This window comes from Elephantulus edwardii, unplaced genomic scaffold (assembly GCF_000299155.1).
Source record: "Elephantulus edwardii isolate Elephantulus edwardi_28Jun2011 unplaced genomic scaffold, EleEdw1.0 scaffold00159, whole genome shotgun sequence".
Classification (NCBI taxonomy): domain Eukaryota; kingdom Metazoa; phylum Chordata; class Mammalia; order Macroscelidea; family Macroscelididae; genus Elephantulus; species Elephantulus edwardii.
This window is the reverse complement of record NW_006399909.1, coordinates 4,552,546-4,569,285: the sequence shown is the minus strand read 5'-3', so window position 1 is coordinate 4,569,285 and position 16,740 is coordinate 4,552,546. Positions and strand designations below refer to the sequence as shown.

Here is a 16,740-nt window from a genome sequence, read left to right as displayed (position 1 = left end):
ACATAACAACAGCAACATCTTTAAAATACACATAGCATTTAAAAAGACATACTATTGGCCACTTTAAATAAAAATCAGCATTATTCTCAGACTTGATTGCTATTTTTCTCCCCTTGCTCCCACATGTAAACTATTCCCAACCCTTCAGTTCTGCCTCCCAAATTTATCTTAGTTTCCTCTATTTCTCTCATGTCCATTTACTCAACTGTAGGCTTAGACATGACTCTCCTCTGTCTGGTCCACCACAGTAACTTGGTAACTAGTATCTCTACCTTTGACAGCAAAGGTTGTTGTCAGAACGGAGCCATAGCTGACCCTCCCGTGGGTTTTCAGTGGCAGTAAGTCTCTCATCTTTTTCCTGAAGAGTGGCTGGTGGATTAGAACCACACATCTTTATGTTTACAGCACAACTCCTTACCACTAAGCCACTAGAGCCCCAAAGATTTTTTCTGTTAGGTGATACTGAGTCGCATATGACTTGTAGCAACTCTATGAGAAACATATCTGAACCCTGTCCTGTCCTGTGCCATCCTCATCATTTTTTATGTAGTCAATCCCATCACAGTAGTCATTGTGACAATTCATCTATCCACAGTGACACAGTAGGCATTGTGTCATTCTTCCTTTTGCCAACTTTCTTCCTTTCCAAACATGATGCCCCTTTCCAAGGAATAGCCTCCCCTTACAATATGGGCAAAGTTTGTGAAATGGTGCTTTGCTATTTTAACCTCCAAGGAACACTTTGATTGTACCTTTTCCAGGATATAGTAGTTTGTTCTTTTGGCAGTCCATAGTGTGTTCAGTGCTCTTCTCTAACACCACAGTACAAAGACATCAGTTCTTCTTCTCTTATCCTTATTCATTGTCCAGTTTGTAAATGCATAGCAAGTGATTGAAAAGACCACGGCCTGAATCAGGCACACCTTATTTCTTAAACTAACATCTTTGTCCCTCAATAATTTGGAAAGGTTCCTCAATGTAGACTCTCTTAATGCAAACATCTTCTTATCTCCCGACTGCTGGTACCACGTGTACTGATTGTGAATCCAAGTAAGATGAAATTATTGACAGTTTCAAACTTTTCCCCATCCACCCTGATGCTACCAATCAGTCCAGTGGTGAGAAATTTTATTTTCTTGATATTGAGGTGGTATTTTTTGTTGAAGACTGTCATCTTTTTACATTTTAATTTTTATTTCATATTGGTGTGCATACAAAATTTATATACATTGTATTTCACACCATTCTTCATTCACATTGTGTTTCTTACACTCATTCCTATTCATTGTGCTTTGTAAAATTAATTCCTATTGGACTATGGCTACCATTACCTCATAGTATTAGATCTCTGCCTGATATTTTCCATTCCCTTTACTCTTTTCTTTCATGCACCAAATTGTGTGATCCCATGATTCCTTCCACCTCGCCCATCCTCAGCCCTCTGTTTTCACCCTTTCCCCTCCATAAGCTCCTATGCATATTTTACAAATTTCCTTTCTATTTGTACAATAATGGTTTTATGCAGTATTTGTTCTTATGAGACTGAGTTAGATCAATCAGCATAATTCTCTCCAGTCTCTCTCAAAGTATGTAGTCATCTTTGAAATAGTTGTTTCTGAGTGTTGTGTAGTATTCTATCATGTGAATGTACCACAGTTCTGAAATACATTCAGTTATGGGTGAACATTTAGACTATTTCCATGTTCTTGCTATTCTGAATAATGCTGTTATAAAAAACACACACACACACACACACACACAAAACCAAAACAACTTTTGATCCAGACATCGTACTAATTGAAATATATTCTAAATAAATCAGAGCTCTGACACAAATAGATATAAACACCCCTGTGTTTGTTGTTGTTAAGTGCCGTCGAGTCGCAGGCGACTCATAGCGACCCTATGAAGGAGAGTCCTTGATGCTTGGGTGCCTTTCATCCTCTCTCCAGGTTCATAGGGTTTCCGGAGGCAAGCTTTTATGGAAGTGGATGCCACTCCTCCTTCCAAGGGGGGTTGACATTAGACATTATAATTAATAATATTAATCAATGATAATTAATGTTATAAAATAAAATGTTTATGATCCGTGAAACTGTAATTAGAATGTTATAAAACAAAATGTATTATGAATGAAAAAGTCATATAATCTACAAACTCTGATTCAAAATAAATAACTGAAAGAAAAGACAAGACTGTTTAGTGCAGCCTAATTCACAATAGCAAAGATATGGAAGCCGCCATAAGTGTCCATAAACAAACAAATGGATAGAGAAACTGTCATATATCCACTCCATATAATTTTATACAGCACTGAAAAACAATGATCTCATAAAACACTAAACAAAAATATTCATTTGAATATTCATTTGAAAGAGAATCACAGAAATGCATCACGTGGTTAAAAATAAAACAAAACTAAATAACACTACCCATAAAACCCCTTTAAACAATTTGAGAGCTGTTTTAAACAGAAAACTTCTACAGGAACCAAAATAAAAGAATAAAGAATATGTTCTAAGTAGCCTTCCATTAAAAAATTATAACTATAAATCCTGAGACTTTATAGCTTATCTAAGCAAACAAAAATTGCCAGTTAGAAAAGAAATTGTTATAAGTTGGGGTCTTTTTTGTTATTATAATTTAGTTATTTAATTCATTTTGTCTTTTATTCATTCACATTATGTTTCATATAATCACTCCCATACATTGTGTCTTATCAAAATTAATCACCACTAGACTATGCCATTATTTATTACCTTATCTTTTCAGATATTCATGGAATCTTTCCTAATTTCTTCACCCCCTTCCTCCACCCAACAAACTCTGTGACACCTCACCCTCAGACCCCTGTCCCATCCCTTCTATCTGAGTATATCCATACACATCTTACTACTTAACCTTCTGTTTTTATAATAATGATCCTATGCAGTATTTGTCCAGATGAACCTGAATTACTTCACTCTGTATAATCCTCTCTAGTCTTTCCTATGTACTATTTAAAATCTTGGTCCTCTATAGTATTCAATTATGTGAATGTTCCAAATTTCTCAATGTACTTGTTTGTTGGTAGAAATTTGTCCTATTTCTATGTTCTTGGTACTGTGAATGACACTGCTATGAACACTGGTTTACAAATCTCCATTTGTGTCTCAGTTCTGTTTTTTGGGGGGAGCAGAGAGCATATATTCCTAGCAATGGCATAGCTGGGATATATGGAATTTCTATGTTCATCTTTTGAAGAAATGCCGAACTGCTTTCCAGAGTGGTTGTACATTTTACAGTCTCACCTGCACTGTATGAGAGTTCCTATGTCTCCATATCCTCTCCAATATTTATTGCTAGCTGTCTTATAAAGTGTTGCCACTGCTACTGAGGTGAGATCGTTTTTATTATTATATGCTTTTGAGTCAGTTACAACTCATAGTGAGCCTATGTACAACAGTTCTGAACCCTTTTCTATTTTAAGCTATCTTCACTGTTCCTGAATCAATACATCCTATACAGGGTCTCTTACATTTTCCCTTCACCCTTCCATGCATGATGTCCCTCTCCAATGATTTGTCCCTCCTTGCAAAATGTCCAAAGTACATCAGATGGAGCTTCAAAATTTTTGCCTCCAAGGAGCAGCTTGGTTTCACCCTTTTGCAGAACAAAACTGCTTTTTATCTTAGTAGTCCATTATAAATGTTCAATAATCTTCCTCAGCACCACAATTCAAACACACCAATTCTTCTTCCATTATCCTTACTTAGTTTCCAGTTCTTTGGTGTTTTGCAAGTAATTGTGAAGACCATGGCTTGGATCAATCACACCTTAGTCTTTAAACTGGTACTGTTGCTCTTCAGCATTCTGAAGAGGTCCCTGACAGCAGATTTTCCCAATACAATTTGTCTTTTGATTTCTTGGCTGCTGGTACCAAGAGTGTTGATTGTGGAGCTAAGCAAGCTGAAGCTGTTAACAATACCGATCTCTTCACCATCTATCATAATGCTGTCAATTGCCCAGTGGTGAGAATATTTGTTTGTGTGATTCTTTATACCCTAAATCAAATATAAATGTTTAGGGTGAGTTCTACATGTCTTCACTTCTTATCTATATCTTAAAGGATAGATTATATTAATAGTTTTGATAACAAACAAATAAAACACAATCAAGTCCAATTCAGAGACACAGTACCCTCCATTGGGCACTCAGTTGCTGAGATTTTAATATTTGTGGAAGGCGATCCACTGCTAAGCATAATTCTCATGTGTTGACTGAAGAGTCCAGGAACTTTGACCTTGTTTCTAATAAATTTTGTGTAGCCTCCTTGATTGTTTCCAAGAAGGAAGAATGAGGAGCATTGTCATTAATTGTTAGAAGTGAAACATATTATGTCCACTAATATTTCATACTTCAGTTTGGAGGCTCATGTATGAAGAGGTTGGATTCTGGAAGATGGTTTCTCTTCTCTTGGTAAGGGTCATATGTTGACAGATTGGTTGATTATTTGATGCTTTTTTTTTCTTCTTCTTTTCTCTTTCAAAATCAGGTATGAGCTGATTGGATTTACTGGTTGGATTTGAGTGTATTTGGGATGAACATTCATCTAAGTGATACAGCACTGTTCTGGCAATTTGCTATACTGAGATAATTTGGGCTTACTGTGTATTGAACGCTGTGCAAGTGGTGTGTCAAACACCATGATGGATACCTATCATGGACATTGTTTGGTGGAGCTCCCAGAATGATTCAGGTCTGGAAGCAGGAGTGGCATCCACTTTGTAAACCACATAACAAACAACGCTCTGGAAACTTGATGAACATAGAGAAATTATGATAGTTAGAGAATAGGGTTCAGTTCTTTTGTTCATAGGGTTCCTATGAGTCGTGCCTGACTTAACGACACCTAACGCAATAAGAAAATTTCATTACTTAGTATACTTAGTGCAGTACTTTTAGAAATAGACTAGTCATTTTATCGCACGTAACTATGAAAAAAACAAACCTGTGTAAGCATAAATATCACATTTTACATATTTTAGTAGGAAAAGGCTTTTTTAATTCCATACTTTATACTCTCCAAAGATATTTTTCCTTTAAGGCTCATGTCACATTATCTAAAATTATTTTAATTGCATCTGAAACAGTATCTTATAAATTATAGAAGTTAAGAACTTATTTTATCGGTTTCCTGTTGTTATTTTTGTTGTTTTCTTGCCATCGAGATGGAAGTAATCCATGCTGACATTCCAGTGGGTGTTCAGAGACAGAAAATCTCATGGGAGGAGATTGCCCATCTTTCTCCCACAGAATAACTGATAGATTTGAATCTCATACATTTGCATTGGCTGAGCAATTTCTTACCACTAAGCCATAATTTTATTGATAAGAAACTACTATCTAGTGACATTTTTAAAAACATAAGCAATATTATGTTTTAGATATTAAAGTGATCCTGATTAAGGGGGAAATTACCTTCAAAGCAAGGAAACTTAGGTAAATAATTTTTTAAAAAATCAATGAAACACAAATAATTTTGCTAATACTGAATTTTCACCTTTTCACAAATCAATTATGTATATGCTTGCAGTACAAAATGTGAGTATACTTAGTTTATTCACTCTCTAAAATCAGTAATTGCATCCACTCTCTAAAATCATTAATTGCAGTTTATCACAACAGAATTATTTTCTAAGTAAAAGACTAAATACAGAAGCAAAAGCAACTCATAAAATCTTCTAAAATGGTATGTTAAATAAATTTCTATTTTAATTTTCATCTCTGGACAAAGAGTGTACCTAAATATCAAAGATCATCTTGTTGCTATTTCATTATGAATTATTGTGTTGCTGTTAAGTGCCGTTGAGTCACCTGTGACATGTATAACAAATCTGAAGCATGCCCTGTCCTGAGTTAAGTCTCACTGATTCTGACACATCTAAGCCCTTTGCCCCAGTTACTTAATCAGTCTATCTCATCAGGTATCTTCCTCTCCTGCACTGTCCCTCCACCCTTCTGAGTATGATATCCTTCTCCAAGGACCAGTCCCTCTTGGGCACACACAAAATCCTAGCCTAAAAGGAAAAAAAAAATAATCTCAGTCTCTCTAAGACAGACCTACTTGTTTTCTTGGTGGTCCATGGTATGAAGAATCTTCTCCAGCACCACGACTCAAAGGCACCAATTCTTCTTCTGTTATCCTTAGTCATTGTCCAGCTCTTTGATGCATAGCAAACAATTGTGAAGAACATGGCCTGGAATCGATATATCTTAGTCTCTAGACTGACATCATTGCTTTTCAGTACTCTGGAGAGGTGTCTGACAGCAGATTTTCCCCATGCACTTATTTTTTTTTTTAATTTTCTGACTGCTGGTGCCAAGTAAGCTGTAATTGTGCCAATAGGCCCACTGGTGAGAATCTTTGTCTTTTTGATGTTGAGCGTCAATCTATATTGAAGACTACAATCTTTGACCCTCTGCAGCAAGCACTACAGTTCCTCCTCACTTTCAGCAAGCAAGGTTGTGTCATCTGCATAACATAGGTTGTTGATCAGTCTTCCTCCAATCCTGATAACACTTTGCTCCTCATAAATCCAAGCTTATATGGAGCAACAATTTCATCTTACTGAGATCCAAAGTAAAAACTTCAATCTTACTGAAATCCACAATTAACATCCTTTGTACGTGAAGTCAGATCGGGAAATATATTGCATTGGGCAAGTTTTCTGTCAATGACATCTCTAAATTATTGATTATCAGTTACATCAGTTTGAAAATGAAGATGTGCCTGATTCAGTCTATGTTCTTTCCCATTATTAGCTATAGATATGAGAGCTGGGAAATGAATAAGAATGAGAGAAGAAGAATTGATGCCTTTGAGATATGATGTTGGAGAAGAGCACTGAATATCCCATGAACTACCAAAAGAACCAACAGGTTTTGGATAAAGTATCACCCGAATATTCCTGGGAGGCAATGATGATAAAGCTCCATCTGACGTACTTTGGCTATGTTGCTAGGAGATGTTATTCCTTAAGAGAGGGATACCATGCTTAGAAAGGTCAGTGAGAGAGAGAGAGGCCCTCAGTGATGTGGTTTGGCAAAGTGACTGAAGCCATTTCCTCAAGATTGTCAGAGGCAATGATGAGGCACAGGCTAACACAGGGTTCAATTCTGTTGAATCTATGGTTTATAAGGCTGCTATGAGTAATACTCAACTCAATGGCACCTAACAAGAACAGTATGCGCATACAAATAGATATGATACGAATATACACCAATTTCGTAAACCATCCACCTTTTATCCATTTATAACATGATTATAGCACTTTCAATAAATTACTGAGAAGATATTTTAAAACCAGAATCATCTTGTGGAAATTTCTACAGAATTGGCAATAATGAATGTGACTAAGCCAGATTTGGTCTGCTGAATAAATGTTGTGAAAAGCTCTCTTTTAACTTAACAATAACTGATCATAAAATTATTTCTACTGATAAAAATTTTTACATAGATATCAAAATACAATTGAACATTATTTTAGTTATTACAAAACAATGCTGTTCTTTCACATGGCTAGATAATCCAATAGATATTCATTGTGACATGACATTATTTACTTTCAAATACACATTTCTTTATATAAAATTCATAGAAAATATTTACATGGAAACAGCTTAAATTATTTTATCAAAAGAGCACTGCATTGAAACAGATGAGGGAGGGACAGTTTAAAAGTGATATATGATTGGGTATTATGGTTATGAGAAGAGTCCGGAATGAAGGTTGCATAGTGGAGTGTACTCGGGGAGGGGGTGGCATTGGATTGTATACCAAGGAAGAACTTTTTCTTTTATTTTTCAAATAGAAGAGTGAACTGGGGGCTGGGGCAGGAAGAAAAAAATGCAATAATGAATGAATGGAAATCTCAAATTTCTGTAAATGTTCATTAAAAGTAGTAAAAGAAAATAAAAAAAAAACTAAAAAAAAGAGTACATAAAAGTAAAATGATATACTATTGAAAATCAACTTCCAAACTATTTTTTATCAAGTACAATATATTCTATTAGAATTATTTAGAAAAGAACAAGCACACCTAACTATGACGCATTAAAATGACATTTCATGAAATGACAATTTCCCTGTGATTTTTGCAATGTGAAGACCAGTTATATTATAAATATTATACATTTTTGAGTGAAAGTTTACAAATAATATTGTTGTTGCCATTGTTGTGAGGTGCTCTTGAGTCAAATACAACTCACAGCAACTCTATGAACAGTTGTTCTGAACTTCACCTACTACCGTGCCACTCTATTCCTGATAACTCAAGTCCATTGCAAAGGTTACTATGTTGATCCACCTTGTTAAGTAAATTCTGCTCTTTCAAGTATCTTCCACCATTCCAAAAATGATGTCTTTTTCCATGGATTCATCCCTCCTGACACATTCTCAAAGCATGTGAAACAAACTTCATCGCCCTTGCCTCTAAGGAATACTTTAGCTACATTTTATCCAAGATAAATTTATTTGTTCTTTGGCATTCCATGAGATGTTTGGTATTCTTCTCCAGTACCACAACTCAAAGAAATCAACTCTTCTGCCAACTTAATTTACTGTTTAGCTTTAGAAATATGAAAATTGAGAAGACCATGGCTTGAATCAGGTACACTTTAGTCTTTAAACTGACATCACTGTTCATTAGTCCCTTGGAATGTTCTTATCAAGTAGATTTCACCAATGCAAAACATCCTTTGATTTTCTGACTGATGGTATGGAAGGTGCTGATTCTGGATCACTGACACCTTAAAACTTCCCTTCATTTATCATAATGTTGTCCATTAGCCTAGTGATGAAGATTTTGGTTTCCTTAATGTTGAGATGTAGATCATGTTGAGGCTTTAGTAGTTGAAACTTTATCAGCAAAGTCCTCAGGTCCTCCTCACTTTCAACAAGCAAGCTTGTATCCTTTACATAATACAAGTTGCTGATAAGTTTTATTCTAATTTTAACTTCACATTTGTCTTTATAAAGCCCAAATTCTTGAATAATTTGCCATGCATACTGATTTAATATGTTTGAAGAAAGGATTCAGCTCTCACACTCACTTTTCTTGCTTGTAAACCATGCAGTATCCTCTTTCTTCGTTTACACAATAATTTCTTGTTCTAGGCTTTGCATGATCAATACTAAGTATACTGGGATTTCTGTTTAGTGTTAGCTATAATTTTATTAAATATAAAATGATTCAAATGTCAAATGCTTCCTATGTTCACAAGAGGCTGTCGAACCAGGGATATCATTTCTGGTGTCAGATGGAAAGCTGAGAATACCATAAGTATGTCTGTTTATGTTTTAATGACTATGTAAAGGCATTTTACTGTGTGGATTATAACAAAATATGGCTAATATTGAGAAGATGTCTGAGTAAGTAATCATTCACAAAAATTTTGTTTTCAACATTGTCATTGTTTAATATGCTTGATTACAATATATTATCAATGCATTCTTTAGATTGGCTTTCCCATCACTCAACTTATTTGTTATTTTTCATTCCATTTCTTTTCCTCTTATCCTTTTAAGATTGGTATCACATGCTTCCTTAGTTTTAATAACAGTACTCTTCTACAATAATTATCTTTTTGTGACTGGTCTATGTCGTTCAGCAAAATTTGTTGTAGATTTGTTCATGTTGTGCGGTGTTTCATGAATTCTTCGCCTTTTGTATATTTTTTAGTACTCAACTGGATGAGTACACAACAGTTTCTCTAGCTATTCATCTGTAGATGGATATGCAGGGTGGTTCCAACCCTTTACTGATATAAGTAATGCTAAAAAAAAACAGGTGGAGTGTGTTTGTTAGTTTTTGTCACTGCTCTTTTTACTCTGGGATCTATACCCACTATTGGGATTCATGGGTCAATTGCTATTTCTAGTCCCAACTTTCTCAGAAAATGCCACACTGTTTCCAGTAATTGTTGCAACATTTTATACTCCCATCAACAGTGTATGAGAGTTCTCTCCATAACCTTAAGACTGTATATGTCCCATTGCTGTCTTTTTGAACTTTACTATTGTTTCTGGTATGAGTTAATAACTTATTGCTATTCTGATGTCTGTCATTCTGTTAGACATTACTCTTCAAGTGTTTTTAAGTTATCTGAATATCTTCTTTGGTAAAGTGTTTAATCATGTCCTGTGATCAATTTTTAATTATTTGTATATTTGTCTATTTATTGTTGAGGTGTCGGAGTTTTCTAAAAATTTTAGGGCTGAGTCTCTTTTCAGCTCTGTCATCGCCAAATAGATTTCCCTGTATGTGCTCTTTTTACTCTTTTGGAGAAGCCTTTTGATGCATATAAAGATTTAATTTTTGTTGTTATTAGGTACTGTCAAGTTGACTATGACTTATAAGGACCCTGTGAAAATCTTGTCGCATTGTGTACCATCTCCATGATCTCCTACAAGGTTCAAGTCCATTTTTATAGTCATTGTGCCAATCCATCTTAGTAAGGGTCTTCTTTTTCACTCACCTTTTATTTTACAAAGGATAATAATGTCCTTCATCCTGGACTCTTTCCTTCTGATAGCATGTTCAAAGTATGTGGGGCAAAGTTTTACCAACTCAAAATATTTACAAATTAAACCACCTAGATCACCACGGAGCAATAATGTGTGTAAGAGAATAATCTACTATATGGTTAAGAGAAAACTCAGCTTAGAATTGTTGTTGTTGTTGCTGCTGTTGTTATATGCCATCAAATCACCTGTGACTCATAGCATTCCTATGTGCAAGAACTCTGAATCCTGTCCTATCTTGAGCCAATCTCACTGTCCCAGACACACCTGCCTCTATTACCCTCATCACTGTGTCAATTCATCTTTTCCAGGATCTTCCTCTCCTGTGTTATCCCTCCACCTTTTAAAATATGTCTTTCTCCAAGGACTGGCCTCTCCTGGAAATATGCTCAAAGTAAGTGTGTTAGAGCTTAGCATAAAAGACACTTACAATATACAATGTTACAACAATGACATTTTAAGAATGAGATCACAATGACTGTAAGACTGTCAACACTGGTTCTATTGTATATACGATCAACATGAGTCGCAGCAACTCAACTGCAAATAACAATGGATAAGAAATGAATGAATGATCCATTGGACTCAGATGAACCCCTGGAGACTTTTCTCAGTTGTCACTGTTCTTCTATAAGTGTCTGTTCTACACAACAAGTCCAAAATTGTCTCCTATATTCTTTCATTATTATATTTAGATGAATGTAGATTCACATAGAGTGGTAATTTCCTGGTCCCAGGGGTAGCACCTTACAAAACTCCAAGTTTATCCCAGCAAGTTCATTGACACATCAGCTACAGAATTAAGCATTGTTTAGAAAAAATGTCAGTCCAACCTTTTAAAAAGCCCAATTCCAAAAGACTGTCTCAAGCCATTCATTCTTAAAATAGCAGACTCTTTCCCTTGGCCGTATATATGCAAGCGTGGTCACCACTAGCTTCCTGAGTCTCTGAGATGGATCAGTGTCCTCACTCATGGATGATGCCTCCCGTAAAGAAAGAGCATCTGTATATTTTTTTTCAGTTGAGGGTTTCCCAGAATTAAGATGATAGAGTGGGCTGCAGGGTATGTCCCAACCAAGAAGAAGAAGCGTTGGAAGATAAGGTTTCCTTCATGAAGGATCTGAAATACGAACACCATTCCAGCCACATAGTGAGAGAGGTAGAGTATGAGGAAGGACAAGATGGACAGTACGGCACTGAGAGGAATGCTCCTGCTTGGATTCTTCCCATTACCCATGAACCTCATCTGCCTTGTATGTCTCCCGAGAGAGATAACAAGGAGCAACACAGCTGTAAGGAAAATAAACAACGGCAGGGACAATCCAATGATAAAAATAGTGTATGGATAAGCAAAGTCTTGTTTGTTCTGATTTGTGCCATTATTTGAGAGAAAACTCAGTAATATTTGTTTAAAAATTTTCGATGTATGTTGGCTGTGTCCAATTAAAATGACAGATGCATACAGCACGGACCCCAGGATCAGCCAGGGTACAAGCTTGGAAATCCTTCTCTTCAGCCAGAAGAATATTGGGTGGGAAATGTTGGCGATCTTTGCACAGTAGAAAACACCTAACCATGTGGCAAACCAGAGTCCCAATTCTTCAATGAACATACAGACAACAAAATATCTCTCTACCATAGGAAATTCTACCAAGGAGAGAAAAGCCAACGCCATGTAGAAAAATAACACCTGTATTATAATCCGAACAATGGCTAGGCAGGAGAGAAGGAGACTCAGGGAGTTCCACATCTTTCTCTTGACCAAGTCTATACCATTCCCAGCTAAAATGATCCCGTTGGCTAAAATACCACTAAGCAGTTGTGCCACTGATAGCAGAAGGCAGAGAAAAAGTTGCACATCTAACATCCTGAAAAAGAGAAACAAAATAAAAATTAATTTGAAAAGTGATATAGATTTTATGCTAGCCTGGACGATCTAGGCATCTACTTTGTTGAACTGGAGCAATAACCTTCTGTAATGTGAGGAAGACAGAGCCCGGGCACGAAGGTAGGGAGCATTATTTCTATGACAAGGTATTTGTTTAGCTTTGAGGAATTCAAATAAAATAGAGACACTCATACAGGAATTTGTTACTTGGTGACAAGTTTGCATTTTTGTTTCCAGGTCTGCTAGCATTCTATGTCATCACAAGCAAATAGTGGAATTAGACACTGTCACATGAATACGGTGATGGTTTGTTCATAGGATTATCATCTTGAGCCCAGCCATCTTTCCTTTCTATCTTGAAGAAAAAAGATTGTTTGTGGTGGATATGATCGATTATTGGCCAATGTCAATGGATTTGACTCTTAGTGACCGCAGGGGCAATGGAATGCAATGCCTCATGGTCTTGCTCTACTCCTCTAATTGAAGAATAGTTTTAACATACAGAGTTTTAATTGGCTGATTTTTTAAAATATGGGTTTACTTACAAAGTTCATATGCGTTGTTTTTCACAATGGATCATTCCCCTTTCATATACCCATCCGTCTAGCTACCCATCAAAATGTGCAACCCTATGATTAAGTCCCCCTCCCCACCCACCCTCACTCCTCTTCTCCACTCTCCCCAACTTGGATTCTTACATTTGTTCTACAACAATAATCTTATACAGTATGTGTGTTTATAAGACTGAGTATGCTAAGTGGCTGAGTTTTTTTTAAGTTGATTGGCAAGGCTTTCTTCCTATTCTTTCTTAGACTATAATCTCTGCGAAAACTTATTCAGCATAACAGCAACATGCAATCCTCCTCTTATAGATGTCTGAGATGCGCCTGAGGAGCAATCATGGGAGGTAAGGATTGTACCAGTGAATGCACAATTGCCTTCTAAAATTAAATTTCTTTTGCACAAATCATGGTTATACAACAAAGTAAGGTATCATTTGTTAGGCATTATATAAATCAGATGTCTAATGGTGTTTGCTCTAATGTGTCCCAGATTTTGCTTCAATTTTATGTCTCACAAAATTAAGACAATGGCGTATGCTGAGGAGAATTCCCAAGTCACCAAGACACAGAAAAAGAAGCTAAACCACCAAGCTTACTTAATCTAAAAAGAGATCAGGGCATTGGCCAACTCCAATTGGATACAGCTGTCTTCATAGATGTGTGATACTTTGTTCAAAAGAAGAGTATTATAAAGTGAGTGTAAAGTAAATCTAATGTGTAGAAAATGAGGAGGAAAATTGAAACAATTGGCTATAAGAGTAATTTTCTAGGAAACTTCAATATACTTATTTTGATATAAGTCAACTTACTCATGAATATCCCTTAGAACTTCTGATTTGCTAAGTTAAAATATGCACTCATAACATGTTTTTCTAAACCTAGTTCCCTTTCTCAGGAAGGAGTTCTAGTTCTAGTTCTCAGGAGTTGATGGCATACCAATTGATATATTTCAACAAATGGATGCTGCCCTGGATGTGCTCACTAAGTTGTTCCAAGAAATCTGGAGGACAGCAAGCTGTCCAACTGACTGGAAGAGTACGATATTTGTTCCCATTCCCAAAAAGGTGACCCAACAGAGTGCGGAAATTATTGAACAGTGTCATTGATATCACATGCAAGCAAGATTCTGCTGAAAATTATCTAAAAAACAACTGGAGCAATATGTCTACAGAGAACTGCCAGGTGTGCAGGCTGGATTTAGAAGAGGTCACGGTACTAGGTATATTATAGCTAATGTTAGATGGACCTTGGCAGAAAGCAGAGAGAACCAGATAAATGTCTATCTGTGTTTCATTGACTATGCAAAGGCTTTTGATTGTGTGGATCACAACAAATTGTGGCTGATATTGGGAAGAATGGAAATCTGAGAACATTTGATTGTGCTTATGCGAAACCTATACTTGGACCAAGAAGCAATCATCAGAACAGAGCAAGGAGATACTACATGGTTCAAAATCATGAAGGGGGTCCACCATGGAGTTGTTCTATCTTCATATCGTTTCAATCTGTATTCAGAACAGATCATCTGGGATGCTAGGCCATATAAGGAGGAATGTGGCATTAGGATTGGTGGAAGATTCATCAACAACCTGTGTTAGGCAGATGACACAACCCTTATTCCTGAAATGGAAGAGGACTTGAATTGCTTACTGCAGAAGGTTAAGGACTACAGCCTTCAATATGGATTGATACTCAACATCAAGAAACAAAGAGAGCCAATCAGCAGCATCAATATGGATGGTAATTAATAGTTTTCATTTACTTGGCTCCACAGTCAACACTCTTGGTAACAGCAGCCAGGAAATCAAGAGATGAATTGCATTGGGAAAGTCAGCTGTCAGGGACTTCTCCAGAATATTGAAGTGCAACAACATCAAGCTGGGGACTAAGGTGTGCCTGATCTGAGCTACAGTCTTCCCAATTGTGTGCTATGCATCGGAGAGCTGGACAGTGACTAGGGATGATAGAAAGATAATTGATGCCTTTGAGCTATGGTGCTGGAGAAGAGTATTAAATATACCGTGGACTGCTAGGAGAACAAACAGATTTGTCCTGTAGAGGGTTAAATTGAGCTACTCCTTGGAGTCAAGGATTCTGAAGTTTTGTCTGACATATTTTGGGCTTGTTGCAATAAGGGACCAGTCCTTAGAGAGGGACATCATGTTGGGGAGAGTAGAGGGACAGCGTAGGAGAGGAAGACTATCGATGATACGGATCGGCTCAGTGACTGAGGTAATGGGAAGAGGTGTGTTGGAGACAATGAGGTTGGCACAGAATAGAGCAAGTTTTAGGGCTCTTGTACATAGGGTGGCTATGAGTCACAGGCCACTTGATGGCACATAACAACAACAACAACAACAATATCTGGTATTTATTGTTGTTGTTGTCAGATACCATATTGTCAATTGTAACTCATAGCAACCCAATGAACAACAAAAGATCTTATCTTTGTACCATTCTGTGCCATCCTTGTGATTTCTGTCCTGCTCAAGTCCAAGGAGCACTGGTGGTTTAGTGGCAAGAAGCTGCACTGAATCCCTGAAGACATATGGTTTGAAGGCACCAGGTGCTGAGCGGGAAAATGATGGGAAATATCCTCTCATGCAGTTACTGCTTCTGAAAAACCACCAGAGGGTCAGCAATGGGTTGGTTCCCACTCTATAGTACTTGACAACAAGTCCATTATGGTAATCACTGTACAAGTCCATGTTTTCGAAGGTACTTCTCTCTTCATTGATTTATCTAAGGATTTGTTTCTCCTGAGAAAAATGCCCAAAGTAAGGTAGTAGGTACTTGAGTAAATGATAACATATAAAATTCAATTTAAAATCCCACAAATTGAGATCCATTCTGGAATCTTTCTAAACCTCTATCCAATCATCATTAAAATGCTAAAGACCCTATTTTGTCAATGCTGTTGTCGATGGCCTTTAAATCGAGCATGATTCATAGTGACCCTCTGAACAAAAGGCCTGAAGGCCCTCTACAACTATTAACATTTATCAAAGTTCATAGTTTCTGGAGGCATCTTGTTTAGGAAATGTATGCCACTCCTGCTTCCAAACCTGTCATGGTATGTTATTGTTGTTATGTGCCATTGAATCACCTGTGATATATAGCGACCCTTTGTCAGTACAGTAGCTCTGAACTCTTCCCCGTCCTGCGCCAGTCTCACTAACTCTGACACACTGACCCCAATTGCCCCAGTTACTGTATCCATCTATCTCATCCAGGGTCTTCCTATTCGGGGCTGTCCATCTACCCTTCAGAAGATGACGTCCTTCTCCAAGAACTGATCTCTCCTGACAATGTGCCCAGAGTAAGTGAGTTGGAGCTTCAAAATCCTAACCTTCAAGGAGATACTTGGTTTCACCATCTCCAAAACAGACCTATTTGTTTTCTTGACAGTCCATGGTATGTTCAAGACTCTTCTCTAGCATAAAAACTTGATGGCATCAATTCTTCTGTCATCCATAATCATTGCCCACTTCTCTGAAGCATAACAAATAATTGAGAAGACCATGGGCTGGATCAGGCGTACCTTTGTACCTAGACTGACATTGTTTCTTTTAAGCACTCTGGAAGGAGGTCCATGACAGGAGATTTTCAAAGTGCAATTTGTCTTTCAATTCCCTGACTGCTGTTGTTAAGACAGTTGACTGTGGATCCGAGCAAGCTGTAATTGCTAACAACATCTAACTCTTCTCCATCTTTCATGGTGCTGC

General features: G+C 36.9%; 1 protein-coding gene across 1 annotated transcript in view; it reads right to left on the bottom strand.

Annotated features, from left to right (window-relative positions):
- Positions 1-15,723, bottom strand: part of LOC102864780 (taste receptor type 2 member 1-like) — a 126,079-nt gene extending 110,356 nt beyond the window's left edge. The window contains exons 1-2 of the mRNA XM_006895125.1: positions 15,683-15,723; positions 11,806-12,432 (exon numbers count right to left, since the gene is read on the bottom strand). Of these exons, the coding sequence (XP_006895187.1) occupies positions 11,806-12,432; positions 15,683-15,723 (668 nt within the window). The remainder of the gene's footprint in view (positions 1-11,805; positions 12,433-15,682) is intronic.
- Between the last annotated feature and the right edge of the window lie 1,017 nt (positions 15,724-16,740).